General features: G+C 39.2%; 1 protein-coding gene across 1 annotated transcript in view; it reads left to right on the top strand.

The window, feature by feature from the left end:
* The first annotated feature begins 245 nt into the window (after positions 1-245).
* The window catches only part of LOC124252278 (E3 ubiquitin-protein ligase TRIM22-like), a 50,202-nt gene continuing 23,291 nt past the window's right edge, over positions 246-27,156 (top strand). The window contains exons 1-9 of the mRNA XM_046685556.1: positions 246-2,141; positions 9,208-9,305; positions 12,991-13,473; positions 14,066-14,161; positions 14,813-15,043; positions 18,944-18,966; positions 20,180-20,280; positions 20,573-20,603; positions 23,876-23,898. Coding sequence (XP_046541512.1) covers positions 13,051-13,473; positions 14,066-14,161; positions 14,813-15,043; positions 18,944-18,966; positions 20,180-20,280; positions 20,573-20,603; positions 23,876-23,898 — 928 coding nt within the window. The 5' untranslated portion in view covers positions 246-2,141; positions 9,208-9,305; positions 12,991-13,050. The remainder of the gene's footprint in view (positions 2,142-9,207; positions 9,306-12,990; positions 13,474-14,065; positions 14,162-14,812; positions 15,044-18,943; positions 18,967-20,179; positions 20,281-20,572; positions 20,604-23,875; positions 23,899-27,156) is intronic.

Below are 27,156 nucleotides of genomic sequence, written 5' to 3'. Positions count from 1 at the left end.
TTCTCTTTTCTATGAGGTAGTATATTAGAGATCATCATTGAAACTAAGACGTTCCAGTTGATGCTATATAGAGTCTGCAAAAAAAGACAACAGAGCAGGTAGAAAATAAAATTTTCAAAAGGAAGAGTAGATTCTGATGACAAGATTTTTGCTTAAACACATGGCTATGACTAAAGTTCTTCCTGCCCCCTGGATTTCTTCTTCTTTCTTTTAAGTCATTTTTGGTTTGGTTTTTGTCATATATAACCCCAAAAAAGCCTAGTACAGAAAGTGGAACTTTTTCTGCAGATATAAAGCCAACTGGTGGCCAACTCTTTGGTACAAAAGGGTTAGTTTGGAGAGGGGAAACTATATTGGCACATTTCTGTTAAAAAATATTAATCAAATAATGGCTATGATGGGGAAAAGAAGATGACTAAAATAAGTTGTGGATATAGAGTAGACTGCTTACTACAATATGGGAATTAGGATAAGATACTATAATTTCTAAGACAGTGACTGAGGGGATAATAGTAACATTCCGGACAATTGCATGTGAATAGCTTGGAAATAGTATTTTAGGTTTTAGATTTTCTTAGGTGCTGGTCCCTGTGGCTTATTTTATACTTAAAAATTGATGAGATCACCTATAGGTAGTATGTAGGAGATGTATAGAGTTAGGAGAGGCAGGCAAAGGAAGCGTTGATTGGAAGTGCATGTTTCCTTGTATCTGCAGCATAACAATGTATACTTCTTGAAGACTATTATGAATTATTCATCTTTCATTCCCTTTGACCTGGAATGATGTCTGGCAAATAGTAGATTTCACCTGTATTTGTCTCTAGAATAAATAAATACTTAATAAGTTAATGAGGTCTTCTCATAGATGTATTTAACACATTAGTAGGCCTCTTCTCTTCCTTTTGAACGTATCCCATCTCCAGATACTTGAAACATCTTTCCAACATCCTCACATGAGTCCCCAAGGATGGTTGGTCTGAATCTTATCTCTACATTTTGTATCCCATATTCTGACCAGGTATGGTCCATTTTTGTGTGAAGACAGAATTGTAGCCATGAGTGTTAGGGGATCAAGCAGAATTTTTTCAAACAAACCACAGGGCTGGGGAATTTGAGTATTACATTGTTTCAAATTGCTGATCACAGATGAAAGTTGTCAATGGTAGGAAATGTGGCTGGTAGGAGGTCACAGAATTAGAGCCAACAAAGGTATTAGAAAGGAGGGGTTACTCTATCAGAACCCCATGACTTTAGTCATTTTAGCCAAACCTCAGTCTCTGCCTCACCTCTTGTTTCCTATTTGTTAGGTACTTGTATTATAACAGGGAAGATCCTTTCCTTTTATATTCCAGGCCCCCAAATTTTTCACAAAAACAGCTCCTTTATACTTAGTTCTCTTCCTGAAAATAGAAAAACTAAGGTCTTTGGAGGTGGCTTTCTTTGGATTTCTAAAATTAGACTCAAGTTTCTAGTAATAGTGGCTTTGTTCCTGGTGCCAATAATTAATCTCTTCATGCTTACACACTTTATCATCTTGTAGGAAAAATGTTTTCTTATGGCAACAGTTGACTACTCACCTGGTAGTATCAAGATCTTCCCAAACTCATGAAATTCAGACTACTATTAATTTAGTCATCATATCTTCTTCTTTTCCAAGTATGTGTAACATTACTCCAGAGAATGTGACCTGAAATGCTAATCTCTGGGCATCTGGACTGGGATAACAGGCTTTGGAGACCCTTCAGACTTTGAGCACAGGAACCCCACACATGACAACCTAAACTCCTCAGGAACCAGGTTCTGGAGCCTCTCTACTATCATCTGCCTGGGACCTGGTGGAACCACTGAGATGGCAGTGACTTCTCCATGCAGCAAATAGTTTTTTCAGAGGTGTGAAATACCATGGGGGTAAAAGAGAGGAGGTAGGCCTGACAAGAAGGGAGAGATCCTGTGCTACAGATGTGATCAGATATAAGGGGGAATGGCCAGGTTTTTGCTTTGTGCTCTCATTCACCAGTTCATAGCCCTCCCCTGTTCCCACTCTAGAGAGAGGATTGGTATCAGGGTTTACTCCTTTGCTTCTAACAACATCATTGCAACTTTTGTCATTTCAGAGCTGAGAGAAGTCCAGTGCTACTACGGTAAGAAGAAATTAGAGTCTTCACATTTCCATGTTCTGATCCCTTTTCAGAATTTGTCGTTATTAATAGGTCCCGTGATTTTAGCTTCAGGTGTTCTCTGTTGGCTGTTCCTCCCCATCATGTTGAGGTTTTGCTAGACTATGAAACAGGCACTGTCTCGTTTTTCAACGTCACAAACCATGAGTCATTCGTTTACAAGATCTCTAAATGTCACTTTTCTCAGACTGCTTATCCGTATTTCAATCTTTGGAACTGGGCAGCTCCTGTGACTCTGTGGCCACTGAGTTCCTGAACCTTCTGTTTCCCTCCTCCACTTCTTGTAGTACTCCTTGTTCTGGCTTTCATCTGTATACCTGTGCTCACCTGCAGCAGGTATACCATCTGTTCCTTGTTGTCTCACTTCTTTCCTTTAGTACATTTACTCATCCTTGGGATAGACAATGTATCTGGTTGGAGTTAGGAGAGATGCTTATTTGCCATTTACCCTTTTTGTATTGTCAAGAAAGATGTCTAATTCCTGCTAACGGTGGAATAGTATTGATATAACATGTTTTCCCTCCCATTTCTCAATATTTCCGTTTATCCCTGATCTGAAAAGACATGGAAAAACCTGTCTGCCACCATGCACTTTATCTAGAAGAGGCCATAATCAACCTCCCCCCACCAACAGCAACCAAGGAGTCTTTGTCCATTTGTTGCACAGGATATACTGAGTTCACCAGGGAGTCAAAGAAAGGAAAACATAAGCAATATATGTACCCAGAGTGAAGATTTTATGTACAGAATGTTTGAGTTCAAACCCTGTTTCTTCTTTTACAAGATGTGTAATGATGAACAATTTCAGGGTTTCTTTTTCATAAAATCAAATTGGGATTTAAAACTATGCCTAACTCAGATCCATGTGTAAAACTAAGTGTCAATGAAAAGCAGCTATTTAAGTGTCTTGCACAATATAATAAATATTTTTTTCTCATGACTACTGAAGAGTACAAGTATGTCAATGGCCTTGGCAACTGATATGTGTCCCTCAGAGGAACAGTAATTGATACCACTAAGGTCTCATTTCTCAGACTCCGCTGTCAAGACCGCTCCAGTTCCAGTCTTGTTCTATAGAACATTTTATACTGAGGTTGGGACTGTTATTAAGGCCTTTATTAGAAATGGTTCTGAAGGCTGCTAAAGTAGGGGTTTCCAAAAATCTACTCACCAGAGGGAGCCATATGTAAGGACAGCTACCTTTAAAAGGGACAGGTTTTTGCTGTTCAGGGCTTTTCCTTCCATATATATATGGGGTATACTCAAGTGTTTGATGAAGATTATCCCTGAGCTAACTACTGCCAATCCTCCTCTTTTTTCCTGAGGAAGCCTGGCCCTGAGCTAACATCCGTGCCCATCTTCCTCTACTTTATATGTGGGACGCCTACCGCAGCATGGCTTGCCAAGCAGTGCCATGTCCGCACCTGGGGTCTGAACTGTCAAACCCCGGGTCACCGAGAAGCAGAATGTGCAAACTTAATAGCTGCGCCACGGGGCCAGCCCCAAAGGTCCACATTTTCTTAGAGGATATGCATTATAAACTTGGGCAGCCTGCCACACAGCGCCCACATCAGCATATAGAAGGGTAATAACTTGTCCGAGTGGAATGAAAAAGAAAGCACTTGGTCTGGGAATGGTGTATGCGCACACACTCATACTCACACACACACGCACACACACACTCTCAGGTACATATATCACTATGCATAAAAAATATATAGACATAGGGGCTGGCCCCGTGGCCGAGCAGTTAAGTTCGCGCGCTCCGCTGCAGGTGGCCCAGTGTTTCGTTGGTTCGAATACTGGGCGCAGACATGACACTGCTCATCAGACCACGCTGAGGCAGCGTCCCACATGCCACAACTAGAAGGACCCACAACGAAGAATATACAACTATGTACCGGGGGGCTTTGGGGAGAAAAAGGGAAAAAATAAAATCTTAAAAAAAAAAAAAAATATATATATATAGACATAGGATATCATTATCACAGTTAATCTTTAACAATGTCATATGAAGAAGGAATTCCTATGAGGAAGCTGAAAGAATTTAAAAACTTATGAGATATTCCCCAGGGTCCCATAGCTAAAGAGTAGAGGAGGCAGGATTAGAACTAGATCTGAGTTTCTCCAGCTCAGGTGCCCTCTCTGCAGTATACCCCACAAAGAAAAGTAGGAGCCAGATCCCCTAGGATGTGAGGTAGGAGGGAGAACCCATGGGATGCTGATCTGCAGACGGCTCTGGGAGCATCATGGGAAAATCTTGGGTGCCAGGAAATAGAAGTTGATATGCTCAATCCATGTAGCCATTAATGAAGGAAGATCAGGTCATGGTAATGGCTAAAAGCAAGTTGGCTACTTACTGACCAGGGCACTCTTGCAGCTGACATGATGTAGAGGGTGAACACCGGACAATTAATAGCCTGGAATTGAGATCATTTATCTGATGATAATAGTTAATAATCTGAACTTTGAAGTTCATTCTCTAGTGATGTTGCTATTCAATGGCTCTTATTACATAAACTTTACAGGATTCAGCTCATCATCAGAAGTAAATATACAAAGACTTATTTGATGGGGATACTATGGGAATTAAATATTAGAATGTTTGTAATAGCTTCCTCATTTCCTAGCACATAAGCACGTATTAAGATTAGTGTTGATTAATTCTCTGTTATTTGAAATAATTAATTTTAAGAATGAATCTTAATCTGCCTTAAATATTAGTACTCTTGCTTAGCTTTGAAACACACTAAGTTAATTAAAGAATCACAGATCATTTCTTAATTTCATTTTTTTTTTCCTTTTCTCCCCAAAGCCCCCCAGTACCTAGGTGTATATTCTTCGTTGTGGGTCCTTCTAGTTGTGGCGTGTGGGATGCTGCCTCAGTGTGGTTTGATGAGCAGTGCCATGTCCACCCCCAGTATTCGAACCAACGAAACACTGAGCCGCCTGCAGTAGAGTGCATGAACTTAACCACTTGGCCATGGGGCCAGCCCCCTTAATTTCATATTTTTGCGTACTAAATATTTCCTTTTTTAAAATCTTCACATATTTCTATTTCAGCTTACAGATAGTTACATGAGTACACAGTGATTCTATTTTTTCTCTAAACAGTCTTTTTTATTTTGCTTTTTAATAGTCAGATATCAGTCAAACTGTTTTTTTTTTTAAATGTGGTAAGAACACTTAACGTGAAATCTAGCCTTTTAAGAAATGTTTAAGGAGTTGCTCTTCAAAAGATATAAAGTTTCAGTTATGGGAGATAAAAAGTTCTAGAGATCTACTGTACAACATTCTGCGTATATAGTCATCCATCACTTAGGCACAGGGATAGGTTCTAGAAATGCATCAGGTGATTTCATCATTTTGTGAACATCATACAGTGTACTTATACAAACCTAGATGGTAGCCTGCTACACACCTAAGACTTTATGGAACTAATCTTATGGGACCACCATCATGTATTTGGTTCTTCGTTGACTGAAACGATGTTATTCAGCACAGGACTGTAGTTAACAAACTGTGTTGTGCACATAATAAATATTTCTTCATTAGAAAAGAAACTTTTATCTTCAAAGGTACTTCGACTGCTTTTCATTTTAATGACCGGGGCCACTTCTTAAATCCCAATGAATACACTAGGCATAAGTTGATTTGACATTCTTTTCTATTTCCACAGTAATTCCCTCTCAACAAAAACTTTTCTGCTTGCCCATTCTTCAGGTTGCTTGTTCCCATTACGACTGCGGTGATAGAAGAAGGGTTAAGAGTTTGGTCATGGGCTCCCTCAGCAATGCTGTGGGTCAAGGTTTGTTTTCCCTTACCAGCCTCACTCTTTCCAGTGAACTGAAAGGCTCCAGCAGTCCTCAGGAATGAAGTAGAGCCCGTTCTCCTCCTGCAGTGAGAAAGTCAGGCAAACGCTGCAGCACTGAGTGTTCCTGCAGCACATGGTGGTGTCCTCGTGTCTTTTAGCATTTTTGTTTAAAACTCTTTATCAACTAATTTAAGAGCTGAGAGAAATAAAAATAATGCACTCCTTGGCCAAACAGTGTCTGCTCTGGTCCCTGTTTCACAGGAAATTCTTCAGTCATGCATTCCAGGTTAGATATATGCAAAGACACACACATACACAAACACACACAAATACACATACACACAGTCTTCAAAATCTCATCCATGGGCACTAGAGAAAATTGATTCTTATCCATAATCCCTTTCATTTCTGCTTTCCTGTCATCCTGTTGCTACAATGACTGAGGACGTAACTCATTGAGGAAACCAGTTCAAATTGTGAAACAACTTAAGGAGAAAAGTACCTGCGTTAGCAAGCACAAAGGGCAAGTTCAAGACACCCTTTTTATAACAGCATCTCTGGCCCCTAAATGAAGCCTTTTCCTCACAAAAGTATGAAGCCTACAAGTAGCTTCTTCTCAGCAACTGTCCTGAGAAAGTATTCTGGACTGAAAATAAAAAGTTTATAGGGAATCAATTGTGGATTCTGTCATGAACAAGTCCTCTAAGTGGCAATTACTCTATCTTGTATTCCTGTGACCATAGCATTGTGTTACACCATGAATTTGTGAGATGCGTGTCTAAAATGAGAGTTTGGGGGAAGTTCATGGGAATCTCAGGGGATAAGCAGGCTTCATCCTGCATGTTCATCAGTGGACAATGAGCAGGCAATGGTATCTACAACCGTCACTGGTTGGTAACCAGACATTCCTAAACCCTGAGGACCTGAGATCCTTTTTGGAGTAGAGAACATGATTTGTACTCAATGATAGGAGGTTCCAAAGATCATCTGATTTGCTCAAGGATGATGATGGAGGATCTATGGATTCTGATTCGTAATCTCTCTATATTGTTCCTTCTTAGGTCTGTTTTTGATTTCAAACCTTTAGCTAATCCCCTGTGTCTCCCAGTGCCAGGAACCTTGCCAGACCAGGTGACTTATCTCATGACCCAGAGGTAGAAAGTGAAGCATTCTTTATCTCCTCAGGGTAGTTTATTTGGGGACATTGTTGAAGAGGCGTATTAAATTTAATTGTCCAATTATTCACTGCCAGATTACAGACTGTAATTGATTTTCAATTTTCTCCTTGTGTCCTATGACCCTGCTTAAATTACTAATTCTAATAGGTTCCTCTAAATTTATCTTGATAGTCTATATAAACTGTTATGTCATCTGCAAATAGAAACTGTTTTATTTCTTCTTTTCTGCTATTTATACCTTTATTTGTTTTTCTTGCCTAAATTTTTGGGCTAGGACATAAAGTTGAACAATGAACATGAATGATGAGTGTTGAATGTTTAACCTTGCCTCTCCTCCTCCTTGGGCCATATCTGCCGCCAAGGAACAGAGCTCCCCTGAGAGATCAGGGGTGATAAGAACATATAGGAAGAATTTCCATAAGGAGTATCTTTACAACGTTTAATAAAATGAGATGCTTCTTTGGTGTTAATAATATGAAAAGACATCAGAAGAAGTGACATGATAACAAGATCCTGAGACCAATGAGAAAAGGTTAAAGTAAGAGTGTCTCTTGATTTGACCCTCTCTCTTCCTCTGAAAAGCACAGTTCACTCCAGACTGACTCACTCAGATGATGGATCCCTGCCAAAGCTCTCTCATTTTTATCCTGACTTCCCCTTATCTGACTACATCTTACTGGATTAAGGTTGACTTTGGGTATTCTAATCTCTACAACATCCTCCTAGTACACTTCAAAATTCCAAGGCATTTTTAGGCACAGAGCTTTGGAAATAGCACAGTTCATCTGTGTCAGTATCATTATCATTATCACAGTTCACCTGTGCCACTTAAGACAGAGTTTTAGAATTTTACACTACTAAATACAGTAATACATAGTCTGGGTTTTCCAGAGAAACAGAACCAATATTATATATATATATATACATATATATGTATATATTGGCTCACATTATTATGGAGGCTGAGAACTTCCTGAATCTGCTGTCATCAAGCTGGAGAACCAGGAAAACTGGTGGTATAATCAGTTTCTCTTTGAAGGCTTGATAAGCAGAGCAACCAGTTGTGCAAGTCCTAATCCAAGGGAGAGGAGGACCTAAGCCCCAGCTCAGACAGGCAGGCAGAAAAGGAAAAGGGGCAGATTCTTTTTTGCTCCGCCATTTTTTTCTATTCTGGCCTGCAACAAATTTGATGATGCCCACGCAAAATGTGGAGGAAAATGTAGTTTACTGAGTCAACAGGTTTGAATGTCTATCTCCTCTGGAAATATCCGAATGGACACACCCAGAAATAATGTTTAATCTGGGGACCTCATGGCTAGTCCATTTGACTTGGAAAATTAGCCATCACGATTATGCTCTGCCTTTATTTTTCATATGCTATAATAAAGAGGTTATATGTTAAATAGTATTGGATACCAATGCCAAAAAATGACACTTCATAGCGTTTCATCTTCCCAGTCTAGGAAAAGTGTCATTCCAGCCATTTTGAATCCACATTCTGAAAGTCAGCATCACTGTGCTTTGACTGTGATAAGCCCTCTCAGTTACCACCTGAGGCAATTTCAGATTTGGATAGCCATTCCCTCTCACATGACCTCATGGGATATAAACTGGCCAGATTCACTTAGCTTAGCTACTGGATGCAGGACAGGTAGAGAGCATGTCTATATGGCTCCCTCAGGTGAGCTTTCATTTTGGTACTCACCATGGTAAAGGAGGTTCTTCATTCCCACCTCATGACAGCTCACTTGTAAAGAAACAAGACAAGGTGGTTTTGTGAAATTCCATTGCCTAGGGAAGCCTAGTGCTCCAAAGGACGAATTATCTTGAAGAGCCAGAAAGAGCTTCCAGGACTAGAACTGAGACAGGAATAAGAATATAGCCACTCACCCATTTGGCCCAGGTGCAAACCTTGTCACTGCCCAGGGGCTTCATATGGAGGCCTCTAATTGTTCCATAGTTTCTATTGTCCTTTTCTGCCCTCCTTCAAGAATTTAACTTTCATTTTCACTTCCCTCCCCTGGATCACTTTGTGAAGATCAGGCCCTTGGTTTTTTGGGTGAATCCTGACCACATCTGCTACCGGCCTGCCTTCAAATCTCCAAGGAGACAGGGCTGCTCCGTTGGTGTATGAAGGTGAGTTGACTAGTTTGTAGAGGATGGAGATTGTGAGACTTCAGAGGAAAGAACTGAATTTGCTTGAGTGAGTTTAACTTGTGTTCAGGAAGCTGTTGTGAAGGCGGAAAAAGGCCCAGCTCACAGGTTTCCTGCTGAGAGTGCTGACTGAAGTGCAATCTGGGGGAGGGGTATTCTTAAAAGAAGGGAGGTTTGGAGAAGAGAAATTCTTTGTTTCTTTCATGGAGAGACTGTTATTTCTCCAAGCTCAGTTTATCTCTGTCTCCTCCTCGTTCTAGACTTTGGAAGTGTCCCTTGCTAAGCACAGCCAGACTCCTGGCTTTACCAGAGGTAGAAAGTCCCTTCCCCCAACAACAGGAGCACAGGCAAAGGGATCTTTGCATACTAGTGGTTTAATGCCTATCAGTGGAACAATCTAGTATTTCTGCATGACTCTGTAGATAAATTCTCATCACCGGGGCTTCTCTGTGCTTAGGAACCATGACGGAGTGACACCTGGCACTTATTCACTTGACCAGACAAAGGAAATTTGCACAATTCCTTAAAAAATCACTAACCTTGCTCATCCTTCTCCATCGGCCATACGTGCCAGAAGGAGACCAAATTCAGATGAGAGATCAGGAGCAAGAGGAGCATGTAGGAAGCATGTATGGAAGTGGTAACTTTTCTAACTTTAATAAACAAAATGAGTTACTTGATTGATGTCACTGATATAAACAGGGTTCAGAATAAGAAGTACGCTAACAAGATCTTGAGACCCATGAGGGAAGGAAGTTAGAGTAGGGCATCCTCTGTATTTACTCTCCCTTGCTATAGAGTGTACAGCTGTACCCACCTTACTCAGGCATATGCAGGACACCAGTCAAATCTCTTTTCTCACTCTGACTTCCTTTCATGTGACCCAATCTTACGTTATCAAAGTTGACTTTGGAGATTATCTACTCTGCTACATATTCTTGCCCTCCGCTCAGCCATAAGTTAGTGTCGGGCACCTGTCTTCTGAGCTCATACAGTACGCCTCTGTCATGCCAGTTATCACAGGGATTTAGAATTAAGTTTTTACTTTTCTGCTTCAATGTTTACTTTGCTAAGATTATAAGGAGTTTATAATAAATTATATTAGATGACTACCTGGCAAATAAAACATAGCATAATTTTGTTTTCTACTTTATTTAAGAAAAGTGCCTCTTTCCATTTAACATCAGTAATTTGTGGATTCATCATGCTTAAAGGAACCATTTTTCTTTTCAGTGACAAACTAAGAAAGTTCTGTCCATATCCTTATTGTTTAGACTTTTACATAGTTAATGTCTTTAATGTCTTTTTTTGCTTGTTCTTAGCTAGGATCTGTGGAACATTTTGAGCTCATATGTCAGAAGACCAATGTGTAATGTACAATCACCTAACAACTATGTCAGCTAACCGACCTGGGAGTTCTATGAGGCAGACACCACTCATGTTCCCATATCTATCTCCCTGATTGCTGTGGAGCCCTTGGGACACTGCTTAGGTAGAGGTGGGTCATTCTCCCTGTGAGAGGATTCTAGCTCCTCTGCCCCTGCCCTTCTTTGCCCATTCTGGCAGCAGCTGTGTTGACATAAGCTCCTTAGACCCCCACTATCAAAATAATTTTCTAATCCTACCTGGACTGTAGGCTCTTGATGCATTGATTATATCTTGAATGGGATGAGAAATAATTTCAAGCCCCAACCCCAGGTTTGCATCACAGCTTGAGTCATAAACAGAGGTAGGCATTATCATGTAATACCTACCTCTGGTATAAAATCTATGTCTGATCTTTCTAGTCATCAGATCCTGTTCTGGGCCATAGTCTCTGCAGCTAGGGGCTAACTGCATATGACTTTTGGACTATTTTCGATATCTGTACTATTAGCTGTATTACACTTCTAGTTCACCTTAAGCTTCATTCTTTATCAGGTTCCCTTCATGTATGATGTATGTGGCACAAGTTGACATCTTTAGACGGTCTAAATTTATCTCTATGCAGCCTTTATAGCTTTTCCCTCCCTGTGCAGGTCAAAGGTAAAATTTATTTGTTATCTCAAGCTGGAGATCTTTCTTTTACCCTCAAACTTTGGAAAATATCAAGACATTAACATCTACTGAAATCTTCCCTTTTGTTATTTATTGCCTCAAGGTCCAGAAAGAACTCTTTATATTAGATTGTGAGCACAGGGCCATATTGAGTCCAGGGCAGAGAATAAGCATCACAATGCTACCATTCTGTGATTCCCCTCCTCTGGCTGACCACCAGCAGCAGTTTGCAGTCTGGAGGGTCATTTCCATCTATGTGAGCTATTAAGACATCAGCTGCCAGGTTCATGTAGCTTAGCTGGGGGATACTGGACAGGAGTCATAGCATGCCAGCATAGCTGCCTCAGGTGAGTTCTCAGTGATGGATCTACATGGTATAGGTAATACTTTATCCCTGTCATCTCAGCTTTATAAGAAGCCGAACTAGGTGGATGCATGTAAAACTATCATATGTTAGATAAGCCTATTGCTGTAAAAACTGATTACCTTATGAAAATCCATGAGCACTGCTTCCAGTGGCCTAAATTAGACACATTTGTTAATAAGAATAACAATTCCTCTTGTGAAAATTGAGGTCTGATCTTACCAACTGGCATTTAACATCTATACATAGTCTTCCCAGTTCAAATGCACTTTACACTAGGCCATTTTTATTATTGAGGCAGCTGAATGTCCACTTTATCGTAACCCAGTAGATTTCCCAGAAAGAAAAAAAAGTACTTACCAGAAGAAGAGTAATCTAATATCATCTTTACAGGAAGAAAGAGCTCAGGCCTTCTGGTAACCTTTTGTTCCCACATATCCAATCTAAGTCTCATTCCTATCCTTCTACCTCATCTTGACTCTCATTTTCATCTGCTGCTCTCCATTTCCCTCATCACCTTATCTCTCCAGATATCATCATCTCTCCTCTGAGCAACTGTGCATTCCTCCTAATTGATCTTCCCAATGCCACTCTGGATCCAACCAATATAATCTTTGTAAGTCACTTATTATCTCTCTTTACACATCTGATAAAGGATTTACTTTTCTCACATACACACATACACTGTCATATATTATGTCATGATAATAAGAGAAATCATCACAAATGTATAGTAAGTGATGGTAATGGTTGCATTATAAATAAGTTAGAGCAGGTTTTTCTATGAGAACACATCTAGAGAGAGTTCACTTAAGTATAAGAGTGTGTCAAGCTGATATAAGGAGCAGTATTCTATGCTGAGAGAAGAACAGGTATAATAGCGCAGAGGCATAAGTGGTTTGATGCTTTTAACACTGAGGATGTGTTTTTAACATAGTAAAGAACAAGCAATAGATGGTGGGTCACATGAGGATCCTGGTAGAAATGGACTCAGGTCATCTTTCATTCAGTGAAAGTAAAGAAAAATATCAATCGTTGCACAAGTATGGATGGGATTTGTCATGTGATGTGAACTGGGGGTAAGTCCATGAAATTATTATGAAAGTCCTTTCTACAAGGTCACCAAGCTCCTTTCCTTGTTTCTCTCCCATTTCTTTCTTGTGCTGTGATATTTTGGTCTTGTCTCATCCTTGATGTCTGCACAATTAGTTTCCTTTTGTTCCTACCTTTCTTATTCTGTCCCCTTTTACCTTCCCAATCATGCAGGGATCTGTGAGCTAGAGGAGCCTCAGAAGTCAAGACAAGTAGGACAGGTGAGCAGCTGCAATGGCTTCAGAAATCCTGATGAACATAAAGGAGGAGGTGACCTGCCCCATCTGTCTGGAGCTCCTGACAGAACCCCTGAGCCTAGACTGTGGCCACAGCTTCTGCAAAGCCTGCATCACTGCAAACAACAGGGACTCCAAGATTGGCCAAGAAGGAGAGAGCAGTTGCCCTGTGTGCCGAATCAGCTACCAGCTTGGGAACCTGAGGCCTAATTGGCCCATGGCCAACATAGTGGAGAGGCTCAGGGAGGTCAAGTTGAACCCAGAGGAGAAACAGAAGAGAGATCTCTGTGTGCGTCATGAAGAGAAACTCCTGCTTTTCTGTAAGGAGGATGGGAAGATCATTTGCTGGCTTTGTGAGCGGTCACAGGAGCACCGTGGTCACCACACATTCCTCATGGAGGAGGTTGCCCAGGAATATCAGGTAAGAGACCAGGATGGAGACAAGATAGAGCAGAAAATGATACTTCATGAAAAATCTCCACTTTGCTTTGGACTTTAATTACCTTGTCACCATAGCCCTGGAGCCTGTGATCTCTTTTATTCCTATCTTCACCTCCTGAGGCCTGAAAGACATTTCTGTGCATTCCATCCAATTATAAAAGGATAAGCCTACGATAAAGACTCTTAGCCAGAAATAGACACTTTTGTACCTTTTGCTAGTAGGTGGAGATTTGGTACCCAAGAAAAGCTCTAATCACCCTTTGAACAGGGGGGATAACTGGGCAGCTTGGTGGATTGAAAGATAAGTTCTTTCCTTCCCTCAGGATCAGGTTTTCTCTAGAACAAAGAGAATCAGTCTTCTCTTGGTGAGAGGATGCTGATTTCTAACACCTAAGTCTTAACACATTCACCATCTCAGGTTTTCTTCCAAGTCATAGATTCTAATTATTGTTCTCACAGTCTCTTTAAACTCTAATCTCTCTGGAGAATAGCCTGATTTCTTCCCCATTTATCCTATATTTTTATGCTGAGAAAGCCCAGTGCTTGACTCTGGTTTGATTTCCTTCTCACAGAAGAAGCTCCAGACAGCTCTGGAGAGGCTGAGGAAAGAGCAGCAGAGAGCTGAGAGCTTGGAAGCTGATGTCAGAGAAGAAAGAACTTCATGGAAGGTAGGAGGAGACACTTACTGAGGGAATTACGTGAAATCTGGGCAAGACCTTGGCTATTAGTCACAAGAAGCTCACTTCCTCTTTGTTCCCTGACAACTGATATGTCCAAGATCATTTGATAGTCCTCTTCCTTACCCTTTCCCTGATAGGGGTGGGGATTGAAAAGTGAACTTGTCCAAATGAACACAAACATTTGGAGGGAGGTGTTCACATAGATGGACTCTCTAGTGAGCATGGCTAGTGAATTCTGTGTTCCTTTGCTGTCATATTTTTGAGCCTTTTACTCTCCTCAGGGAAGACATTTGGCAATGGTTCGTGGTTCTATTGCAGTGTTCAACTTTTAGCAGAGGGTTGGATTAGGGGTCAGGAGTAATGCATAAAGTTTTGTTAATCCTGAACAGCTGTGTGAAAGCTGACCCATACCCAAGTATCCACGTTGGCTTAGGGTTTGTCTCAATAATACAGATTTGTGGGCATTATTTTCGAATATGGTGAAGAGAAAATAACAAGAAAAGTCAGCTTCCCCAAGAATTGCTCCCCTGCTTCTAAGTCACTTCCCTGTGAGAACTTCCCAAAGAAGATAGTTCTTTTTCTATCTCCCAGTCTTTGCCTGAGAGCCTCAGTACCTCTCTCTCTTTTTCATTCCTGAAGAATAAAATGCAAAATGAGAAAAAAAGTGTCCAGGCAGAGTTTAATCAAGTGAGAGTTTTCCTGGACTCTGAGGAGCAGAAGGAGCTGCTGAAGTTAAGTAAAGAGGAGGCAGATATTCTACATCACCTCGCTGAGGCTGAGAATGAGCTGGTCCAGCAGAAGCAATTGGTGAGCGCTCTCATCTCAGATCTGGAGCATCGGTTGCAGGGGTCAACAATGGAGATGCTGCAGGTAAGACTTGGGAAGAAATCCCATCACCTGAGATATGAGAAAATGAAGACTAGTTTCCTCCTCCTCTGGATTGCTGTGTTCTTCCTGACGGTGACACTAAGATTTCTTTGGTCCTGCAGTACCTTCCCTGAAACTATTTCAGAAGTTATAGGAATAATTGAATGGATAAGTAACAAGGGAAAATCTCAATTTTTATTAACTTATCAAGTGCAGTGCAAAAATTTGACCTTTGAGAGAAAATTCTTTTTTTTTTCCAGTGATACTCTATAGGCCCTTGTTATCTGAGGTCTATGTTAAGCATTTATCAGGTACCTCTTTGTGATCTAGCTTAGTCACAGGCAAATAAAGGCACTTCAGATTCCAAGAGTTTTTGTTGCTGTTTTTTTCCCCTGGTAACATGAGTTGAGATTTTACTTTATTTTTTGAAAAAAAATTTCTGAAGAACTGATCTTGTTCATCTTTAAATATTCATTAGAATTCACCAGGGAAGTTATCTCCCTCTGAGATTTTCTTTTTGGGAAGCTTTAAAATACTGTTTTTCCTTATATTAGGTTTATTTTGATTGTTTATAGTACTTGAGTCAGTTTATGGAAAAGTTTGTCTTTGTAAGAATTGGTCCATTCTGTCTAAGTTGTCTGGTTTGTATTCATAAAGTTAATCGTAATAATACTTTATAAACCTTTTGATTTCAACAGCGCTCAGAGTAATGTTCCCCCTTTTATTCCTGATTTTGGTGATTTGCTTTTTCACTTTTTTTTGTGGTCAGTTTAGTAATGTTTGGTCAATTTTGTTGATTTTTTCAAGAACAAGCTTTATTATTTCATTGAACTTTATTTTTTACCTTTCTATATCGTTCATTTCTGCTCTCACCTTTAATGTTTTCATTGTGTGTGTATGTGTGTACATGCAGGTGTGTGTATGTGTGTGTTAGGTTTAGTTGGCTGTTTCTTCTCTAGTATTTTTTAAAGTGGAAACTTAGATCACTGATTTGAGACTATCTTTTCTGATATAGTCTGTAATGATAAATGCATTGCTTTAGCTGTATTCTATACATTTTGATTATTTAGTTTTTGCTTTCACTTAGTTCAGCTTATTTTCAGATTTCCTTTGTGACTCTCTTGTTAACCCTTGCGATACTTGAAATTGTGTTGTTTAGTTAAAAAAATATTTAGTGATTTCTTAATTTTTCTTCTGCTATTGGTTTCCACTTTTATTCCTCTGTAATCAAAGAACATATATTTAATTATTTCAGTCTTTTAAATGTATTGACCCTTTATTTTTGTGTGAGGAAGATTGTTACTGAGCTAACATCTGTGCCGGTCTTCCTTTATTTTATGTGGAGTGCTGCCACAGCATGGCTTGATGAGCAGTGCTAGGTGCGTGCCTGGGCTCTGAACCTGTGAATCCCAGGCTCCTGAAGTGGAGCAGGCAAACTTAACCACTACATCACCAGCCCGGCCCCTGTATTGACACTTTTTTATGACCTAAACCATTGTATGTAGAATTTTTTCTATGTGAATTTGAGAGAATGTATATTCTGCATTCATTTGGTAAAATGGTCTAAAGATGTCAGTTAGGGTAAATTGGTCAGTAGTATACTCCATGTCTTCTAATCCTTGATCATTTTCATGTAAGCAATTCTCTCAATTATTGACAGGGAGAGGTATTCAGTTATCCAAATATTATTATTGAATTGTCTCTTTTTCTTTTCAGTCTCATTTTGTGTATTTTGAAGCTCTGTTGTTAGGTGTATGCACATTTATATTTGTTATATCTTTACATACTGAACATTTTATCACTGTGAAACTGTACTTTCATTCTCTCAAAATATTTATTTTCTTAAAGTCTATTTTGTCTAATATTAATATAGACTTGAGCAATTTTATGATTACTACTTGTATGGTAGATATTTTGCTATATTTTTACCTTTATCCTTATTTCTGTCTTTGAATCCAAAATATGTCTCATGCAAATAAGAGTAATTAAATCTTGCTTTTTATCCATTCCCGAAATCTTTACCTTTTAATTGAAGTATTCAGACAATATTATTTAATGCAATCGTTGATATTTTTGTGTTTAAATTATCCAGTTTGCTATTTGCTTTCTATATATCTCCTGTAGATTTTATCCTTCTCTTTCTCTTAACTAGCTTCTTTTGTGGTAAACAAATGTTTTTAGTACAAAATTTTGCTACTCCTTTTCTAAATGTACTTTTTTTAGTTTTTTCCTAGTGTTTGCTCTAGTGCTTGGAATATGCATCCTATCCTATCACAGTCTACATGAGATTAACATGAACTTAGTTACAGTAAAATACAGAAATTTGCCATCAACATTGCTACATTTCCTTCCAGCATCAACACAGTAATTCTTTTAATATGGGCACCTGATCCAATGTAGAAAATGCCATGCAGATCTCAGAATTTCTGTAATAATAGAAAAGAGACGTTCTCTTTTCTTCTGGAGTTTATATCAGAGATTCATGTTTCCTTTATGAAGTGAAAATAAAGTCAGTATAGAGAGAATAAATAGAATGTGGAGAAAGACACAGATCCTAATGACAAGTTTTGAGCTTCAGAATTAAGCTTTGACTAAAGCTATAACTGCCCATAAATCCTTTTTTCTACTTAATCTAATTTTATTTGGTTGTTGTCATATTATAACAAAAAAGTTCGAACACAGAGAACAAAACCATTTTTATGGTATTTGTAGACCCAGCTGTTGGCCTAGTTTTTTGTGACATGAAGGAAGTACACCTGAGGTAAAAAAGACCAAATACATTGGTACATATCTGTTCAAAAAAAATATAAAACAATATCTGTGTGGCTGGCCCTCTTGCCTAGTGGTTAAGTCAAGTGCCTTCTGCTTTGGTGGCCTGGTTCCATGGGTTCAGATCCCAGGAGTGGACCTACATCACTTGTCAGCCATGCTGTGGTGGTGACCTGCATACAAAATAGAGGAAGATTGGCACAGATGTTAGCTCAAGGCTAATATTCCTCAGCAAAAAAACAAAACACACAAAAAAACCATATCTGTGGTGATGAAGAAGATCAGATGGCTAAAACTGCTAAAGATGTGGACTAAAGCGACTTATCAGAGACTGATGTGCAGGGTAAATGTTATAGTTTTCAGGACAGTGGCCAAGTGGATATTGGTAACATTATGGACAATGGGGTATAAGAGAGGAGACAATTTGGCTGGTGAATAGAAAGTTACCTATTAGAAATTCTAAGTTACTGGTTTCTGTGGCTTTTTTACTATTGAATATATTAATCTGTATTTAAGAAGCAAACAGGTAAAAATGAAGAGTTGGGAATCAATTACACATATGTGTGTGTTTAATTAAAGGGAATAGATGAGGTCATCTTTAGATAGTATATAAAATGAGAAGAGAAAGACTTGAGAAATGCCTAGATTAATATATTTGTTTACTTGTACCCTCAGGAAAAACTGTGCAAACTTCTTGAGGAATATTATTACTATTTGCCCATTTTTTATTCTCTAAAGCCCTGCATAATACTTGAGAAATAATAGTATGTCACTTTACTTTTCCACTAAATAAAGGAAAAGACTATGAATTATTCAAATTGTCTTATGAGGAGCCTTATGCCTTTTGAGAAAAAGTTATGGGGGCCTCTTTTTTTCCCTAAAAATCAGTCTCATCTGCAGATACGGGGAATCTCATGCTGTGCTTCCACCAGGGTAAAGCTGTTTCTATCTTTTAGGAAATGTGACAACTTCTCAAGAGCCTTCAGGAATGATTGCTCTGGGTCTTTATTTTTGGCTCTCACATTGGGACCATCTCTATACCCACCACTCCAGGGGTTGGTGAGGATGTGATAAAACTTTGTTAGTGGAGAGAGCATATCGTTTCTTAACTCATGTTTCCTCTTTTCTCCCTAGAATGTGAATGACATCATGAAAAGGTATGTAAGGGCGACCAGAGATGGTCCTTTCCTGCTGTGAAGTAAGGTTTAAAGTCATTAGAATTCTCTGATGGTCAGTTAGGACAAAATATTGCTCAGGGCGGTAAAAGTTTGGGTGGAGTTTTATCTTAAATTTCTGTTCACACATCATGGCTTAAGTGTTCTCTAACTATTGAGAATGGACCAGATTCTGTGGTAGGGAATTTAGCTCTTGGGAAGTCGCAGAGTTTGGGTGAGTAGCAGTATTAAGGACAAGGCATTGCAGTATCAGAACCTTGTGACTTCCTAAAATTTATTCACCCTGCATGCCTGTGTCTGATTCAGGTTCCCATATTTCTTAGGTGCTTGACCTTTCCTGAGAAGGTCCTGTCTTCTTTATCTTCCAAGACATCTCTTTTATATTTAACTTTCTGCCCTGGGAATTGAAGAGACCAGGTGTTTCAGTATGATTCTGTTTAGATTTCCAAAAACAGACTTGAATCTCACAGAATATTTTGGCCTGGGGCAAACAATTGATCCAACTTGGTCATATACTTCAGAAGCCAGGATGGAAAGGTGACATCCTTCTGTCCATATTTGCACACCTACATGGCAGCATCTAGCTCTTTCCAAACACTTGAAATTCAGACCACTATTAGTTTGGTCTTCATAATGTTTGGTTTCCAATTGTTTATAATTGTTCCCTGAGAATCTGAAATCTCAGATGTTATTTTGAGGGCCTCCCTACTGCGGAGCAGACTCTGAAGATCTTGGTCTCTAGACAGTATTCCCACAATTAATATGTCTCAAACACCCAGCAACTAAGTTCTGCAACCTCATTTTCTGGTCATCTCATTGGGAACCCACATCCATGCAGTTGCTTTTCTACACATTAATCTTTTTTAAGTAGCAGTATCTTGTTTTGTCTGTTAAATCTTTTATTTCATATAATTTCATATGCTTTCTAGGAGGTAGAGTGGGAGAGGTTAATGATATTATTTGAAAGGAAGAATCTGTACCTAAGAGGTCAAGATCTTCCCAAGGTCACACAGAGGGTAAATGAGAAGGTGGACATGAGCACAGGTCTTCTGGCTCCCAGGTCAGCAGTTTACTATCTCTTTTCTCAGAGCCTCCAGGTAAGAGGGTTCAAGTGAATCATTCAGTGAAAAGATAGGAAGTCAGTAGTTTTGGAGGGACAAAAAGAGTTGTATGGATCAATTTTTATCTTCCCTAGGAGTAAGACCTTGACTGTGAGGAAGCCAAAAACTCTTTCCGTGGAACAAAAGAGAGTGTGCCGAGTTCCTGACCTGAGAGGGATACTGCAAGCATTTAATGGTGAGGAATGTTAGAGCAAGTGGGTGGCTGTGGGAATCTTGTGATAGCAGAGGCTAAATGGGGAAGAGGGTACACTTTCTAAGTCTGGATAGAAGAGATAAAAAGGATGAATATCATGTGCTGATTATATGATCATATTTAATGAGGAGTGGCCATGTGTCTGATTTATCCTCTCATTTACCAGTTGACTATCTCACCATAGTCCCCAATCCTTCCCCTAATCCGCACAGGAAATAGCTTTCAGCACTGACTCCTTTCCTTATATTTAATGTTATGGATTTTGTCATTTCAGAGCTCACAGACATGCGACGCTACTGGAGTAAGTAGAATTCACAGTATCATCATGCCTACCCTGTTATCATCATCTTTCAGAATTGTGCATTTTCTAGTGGATCGCATGTTTAAGACCCATGTTTCCCTTCTAAAACACACATCCATATTATGTTTCTGCAGTGTTATATATCTCCCCCAAGAACAGAACAGAGTTCTTCCTAATTCCCACTCAAGTTATTCTCAAGATCTCTCTCACAATAGCATACGTTTATGATGTATAATAAAGCTACATCATATCTCTCACCCAACCCTGTAATTTTTCTACAGTTCACATGACACTGGATCCTGTCAACTCTAAATCAAATGTTTCCTTTTCTGCGGATCGGAGACAAGTGAGACCAAAGACAGATGCATATCAAAATTACGATTTTGATGATTGTGATATTCTGGACTCACCAGTGAGACCACGGAGAAATGCATATTGGGATTATGATGATTATGATGTTCTGGGCTCCCAAGTTATCAGATCAGGGAAACATTACTGGGAGGTAGATGTGTCAGAGAAAAGTGCCTGGATTCTTGGGGTATATAGTAGAAGAAGCCCTGAAATCAATATGAAGATTTTATTTCAAGAAAGTGAAAATTATCAAGATAGGTACTGTAGATATCAACCTAAAAATGGCTACTGGGTTATAGGGTTACTAAATTGCTCTAAATATAATGCTTTTGAGAACTTTTCCCCCTCACGTCCTTCGTTCTTAACCCTCTCCTTAACTGTTCCTCCCTTTCGTGTTGGTGTTTTCCTAGACTATGAGGCTGGCACTGTCTCATTTTTCAATGTCACAAACCATGGATTTCTCCTCTATAAATTCTCTTCATGTTACTTTTCTCAAGAAACTTTTCCATATTTCAATCCTATGACTTGTCCTGTCCCGATGACTCTGTGCTCGCCCACCTCTTGAGCCTTCTTGTACCCTCACTCACTTTGTAGTGCCTCTTGCCTTGGGTGTATTTAACACACTCAGGTCATTTGCGACATTCTCACCATCTTTTCCTTGCTGCCTCCCTCTTTTTCCACTTGAACATCCCTCATTCACCAATAGGATGTACAGTTTTTCTTGTGTCATATTTTTCCCAAAATCATGTTTGCATTAGGAGAGAATCTTAATTCATCATTTTCCTTCCTCCCAAGGAAAAATCACTAATGCCTCATAAGGAAAGATCAGTATTGAGGTAACACCTCTGCCAAATTTTTACGGCCTCATTTCCTCTACCACTGACTGTGAAGATGAAGGAAAGCTTTCCAATAATTTTTGTACGTTATCGAAGACCTTGTATAGGAGTTATCCATGAAATAATGAGTCCTTTTGGTGTGTCAATTTACCCATGGTGCCTCTTATTCATCAAGGAGTAAAGGAGAAAATATAAATACTATGCACTAAGAGTGGATGTTTGTATCCAGAGTGTCTGAGTTCAAATCCTGTCTCTCCACATACTAGCAGTGTAACCCTGAATGACGTACTTAAATGCTGTGTTTATTTTCTTAGAATAATCTTAGGATAGGAACTGCTTCATACTTAGGATCACTGTGTGAAGACAAATGTCATTAAGTAATAAATATTTGCTCTACTAATTACTGAAAAATATACGCTGTTTCAGTGTCTCATGAAATAGTTTCATTTCTTCAGGGGTTCTAGGGTTCTTTTTACTGAAGTTTCATTTTCCAGATCCAAGATACACTGCTCTGTTGTCAAGACTACTCCAGCTCTGCTTGTGATACATGGAGGGGGGTGTGTGTGCGTGCCTATCACAGTTAGAATTTTATTATAGTTCTGATGTTGATACACACTGGCCATTATCAAGTAAACTAAAGTCTATCAGGTTCAGTTTCTTATTTGTAAAAAAAAAATATGGAATTTATTGAATGTAGTACTGTGAAATTTAAAAAACAGAATTTTTTCAATAACTTCCGTCATTTCTAGCATTAAGCAGTAATCCAACATGGTGTGTATCATTTTTTGTCTCCTCCTCACTGTGACTGAAATAAATGATGTTAAAAATACATATTAGTTTATTTTCAACATTAGCACTATTGCTTTTTTAAATAAACAATAACTTAAAGGATTACAATTTTTTAAATTATAGTTTATTGTAAATAAGTGAGTCTGTTTAGCCAGCCCGTCTTATTATTTTTTCATTTTCTGCTATAATTCTCTGTCATGAAGTTGAATTTTAATTTGTGCTCTCTTTACCCACTATTACAAAGTTATTCTTTGCAGTGATACAATAAGAGTCAGAAGTAGAATTGCTGAACTTCGAATGATGGTGTAGGTGTTTTGGGTGCCCTGGTCAGCCTTACTTTTGCAGTGAAGTGAAAGTTCTCAGGGACGAAGAGGAAAGACTGTTCTCCACCTTCAGTGAGATAGGAGGGGAATTGTTTTTCAATGGTGGTTCATTCAGGATGTGGTGGGATTCTCCATGTATTGGGTATTTTTATTCAAAACACTTCCCTCACCCAAGTTCAGAGTTAAAAAAAAACAAGAAGTGCACTCATTGGTCAAGTGGTATCTGCTCTCATCCCTGCTGCTCCCCAGGAATTCCCAACTTCCTCATCTTTGGATGACTTTTTGAGACTAAAGATTCCAAAGTGGATATTTCCAGTATATGTGTGCTTGTGTGTATGTGTCTGTATGTACACATGCATATCTTCATGTTCATCAGTGGAATCTTCAGGAAATTGGTCTGAATTTTTCCTTTGACCTCTGCAATCCTGTCACCCCATTGTTACAATGACTGAGGCTCTCACTCATTTGCTAAAATCTGTACTCTTGTATTACTGACAAATGACAGTACAGGGAGGTTCATGTCATTTCACTTACTGGGATGCCTGGTCCTCCAGGTCAGGATGAAGTGCCTAGTTATGAGGAAATAAAAACCTGAATTTTTATATACAGCTGAAAAGATCTGCACACTGAGTGACTCTAGTTTCTTTATTTAATTTAATTAATTAATTAATTTATTTATTTTGGTGAGGAAGATTGGCCCTGAGCTAACACCTATGCCAATTTTCCTCTATTTTATGTAGCATGCCACCACAGCATGGCTTGATGAACCTTGCTAGGTCTGTGCCTGGGATCCAAACCCACGAACCCTGGGCCACTGAAGTGGAGCATGCCAACTTAACCACTATGCCACCAGGCTGGCCCTGTGAATCTACTTTTTAACAAAGCCTTGTGGTCTCAAAATGAAGCCGTTTACTGAAGACAGTATAGAATTTTTAAGTTGCTTCCAGTTGCACTCTCTCTTCCCAGTAAACAACCAGAGAAGGTAACCTGGACTCAAGAAGTCTGGTGGGTACCAAGTGTTGATTTGCTTTCTGCAAATAAGGTCTAGGGCTTTTCCCTCTCCATCAGCTCTAAACCACTGAGTAGCAATAACTCCATCTGCTATTTCTGGGGCTTCAGGACTGTACTGAGTCACTAATGAGGCAGATGCGCATCCAAAGTGAAAAGTGTTAGTGGGCTTAGGAGAATCTCAGGGAATAAGAAATCTTCAACCTGTGGAATCTTCAACAGACAATATGCAGGCAGCAGTATCAAGAGCCATCACCAGATGGTGATCAGTAGTTTCTCTATTTGGGGACCTGAGATCTTAATTGAAATAAACATGTATCCTGCACTCATTAATATGGGATTCCAGTGACATTCCATTTTGCTCTGTGATGATGCTGTACAATCTCTTCATCCTGTGGTAATCTCTCCATGATGTCCAAATCTGGGTCTGTTCTTAATCTCAGCACGTACAGCGTGTACTCTGCTCTGCTGTGCCATGTACCTTCCCAGCTCAAGTACCTATCATTTGTTTCCCTGAGGTGCGAGGTGTGGCAATTGTTTTTCTCCTCAGTGTCACTTTGCCACTACACTGTACAGGAACATTCCTAGACCCTCTAATAATCAGGGTTCTCCAGAGAAACAAAACCAATAGGATGTACATGTAAATAGATCAGTAGATAGATCTTAAGGAATTGACTTATGCAGTTGTAGAGGATGACAATCCAAAATATGCAGGGCAGTTTGGCAGGCTGGTGAACCAGGGAAGAGTTGATGTTGCAGCCCAAGTTTGAAGTCTGTCTGGAGCAGAATTACTGTTTTGGGGGGTGGGGAGTTTTGTGTCTTTTTTCTTTTAAGCCTTTCATTTGATTAGATGAGGTCCACCTGCATTATGGTGGGCAATCTGCTTTATTCTGTCTACTGGTTTAAATATTAATAGCATCAAGAAAATAACCTTACAGCAACATTTAGACTAGTGTTTGGCCAAAACTAGGTACTGAGGCCTAGCCAACTTGACACATAAATTTATCTTCACAGACACTGAGTGTTTTCAGTTAGTACTGAGGATTTTGGAGACTTAATAACATAGCTCTTATTATTTTCATGTTATAGGGTAAAAACTTCCTCACAGTAGATAAATAAATGGTACATATATTGCTCCTAAACATACTGTATGCCAAGTGGTGCTCTTAAATAAAATCATAAATTTTATGCTATATCTGTTTAATGTGTGTCATGAGTTCATTTTTGATGTTTAATATATTGTAGGAAAGTTAAAGTAAACGGATGTGTTAAAAGTGGCATCCATGTCTTCACAGGTGTTTCAAATGTCACAGGCCTTCCTGTTTGTTAAGCAAATCATGTCACTTTGCCCCAACAAGAACAAAAATATCTTAATCTTCTTCACTGACTGAGGGAGCGGTGCTGTAGCTATGGGGCTTGAAATCTGAAAATGTCAAGGCTGTGTTGTGTTTGTTGCAGTTGCAGTGGTGGGTATTTGCAGCTTCCTCCCTGCCCTGAGCCTGCTCCTTGCCTTCTGAGTCATTAACTCTCAACTACCACTAGCTGGTGTCACAGGTGAAGGCAACTGCAGCAGTATGTGGTCTTCCGTAAAGGTGGGCAAGGATTTCACCTTTGGGGAGCTATCCCAGCTTCTTCCTGCCTCTAAACAGCTGTCTCCTTTCATACAGGGGAGACTTACTCTTTGAAATAAGTGAAAAGCAAATAAAAATACTAAAAACAAAATGACAGTAGAAGGAGAATGTGATCATTTTACACACAAAAAAGGCAAAAGATATCTATACCAGCTAATGAAATTGTGAATGAAAAGCGGTCTATTACTAAGTAAACAATTTAAAAATTGTTATACAATTCTAGCTAATGATGTTTAGAATCTCTGTTAAATGATTAATTTGAGTAATATAAAAATGACTTACTCTAAGGAGAAGCATACAACATCATAGGACCAAAATAATAAGAGGATGTTCAACATTGGGAAATTATAAGTCTTCAATGCTCCTTTTGACAGCCCAGCCTCTGGGTCACATCTGTAATCAGCAACAACAGAGGGCATCACTGCCTGCCCTCCTTCAGGAGAGAGAAGGAAATGAGGATACTTGAGGACCTTAAAGCCAGAGGCATCTGGGGAAGCTGCTACATTTGCTTCTTGTATGTGTAAATATGTAGTAGTATTTTTATACTCTGGGGAAATTTCTAGTACCCTCTTGCCTATATAAAGGAGTCTTGATGATATGACTGCTGCCCAGTTCTGCAGTCTCTCCTCTGTGCACTCATCTCCCTTGAGGCCCATGCCCGGTCCTCCAGAAATACCAACAGATTGCTGAATACACCAAACTCAGTCATGCTCCTCCTGGGCTATGTCTGCCACCTACAAGAAAAGCTCAATGAAGAATTTAAAATCAAAGGAACATTTGTAGCCTAGGGAAGTCTTTCTAAAATTGGCAATATTTAAAAAAAAACGAGATAACTGTGGATTCACATACAGATGTAAGATATAATACAAAGATAAACCTTGTATGATTTCTCCCAGGTCCTTGATACCTCTGTCAAAATTACTCCAGTTCTGCTTTTGATATACACACACAAAATGTTCATCTCACAGCCATAGTTTTGTGTTTAGTTTTTTTAACAGCTTTGAGATAACATGGACATATACAAATTGTAAATATTTATAGTGTAAAGTTTGATGTTTAAATATATGTATACATTGTAAAATGATCACCACAATCAAGCTAATTAAGAAATCCATCACCTCTACAGAGTTACCATTTTGTGAGTATGTGTATGCCTGTGCACATGTGTGTGTTTGTGTATAGTAAGATTTGATTTAAGATATATATTCTCTTAGCAAATTTTAGATATACAAACAGTATTGATAACTGGTCACCATATGTTTTTATCTGTTTGCACTACTGTAACATACTACCTTATGTTAACTGCTGTAACATTATACTACCACAGAATGAGTGCCTTATAAACAACAGAAATTTATTTCTCACAATTCTGGATGCTGGGAAGTTCAGGATCAGGGTGCCAGTCTGGTGAAGGCCATCTACCGTGTTGTAGACTCCCAACTTCTTGTCTCCTTATATGGTGGAAGAAGCCAGGGATCTCTGACATCTCTTTTATTAAGGAACTAATCCTATTCATGACACATGAGGTACATCCTTGCCTTCATGACTTAATCACCTCCCAAAGGCCCCACCTCCTAAAATCATCACATTGGTCATTAGGATTTCAATATATGAATTTG

This window comes from Equus quagga, chromosome 14 (assembly GCF_021613505.1).
Source record: "Equus quagga isolate Etosha38 chromosome 14, UCLA_HA_Equagga_1.0, whole genome shotgun sequence".
NCBI lineage: Eukaryota > Metazoa > Chordata > Mammalia > Perissodactyla > Equidae > Equus > Equus quagga.
The sequence above is the reverse complement of the archived record's forward strand: the minus strand, read 5'-3'. Positions and strand labels throughout refer to the sequence as shown.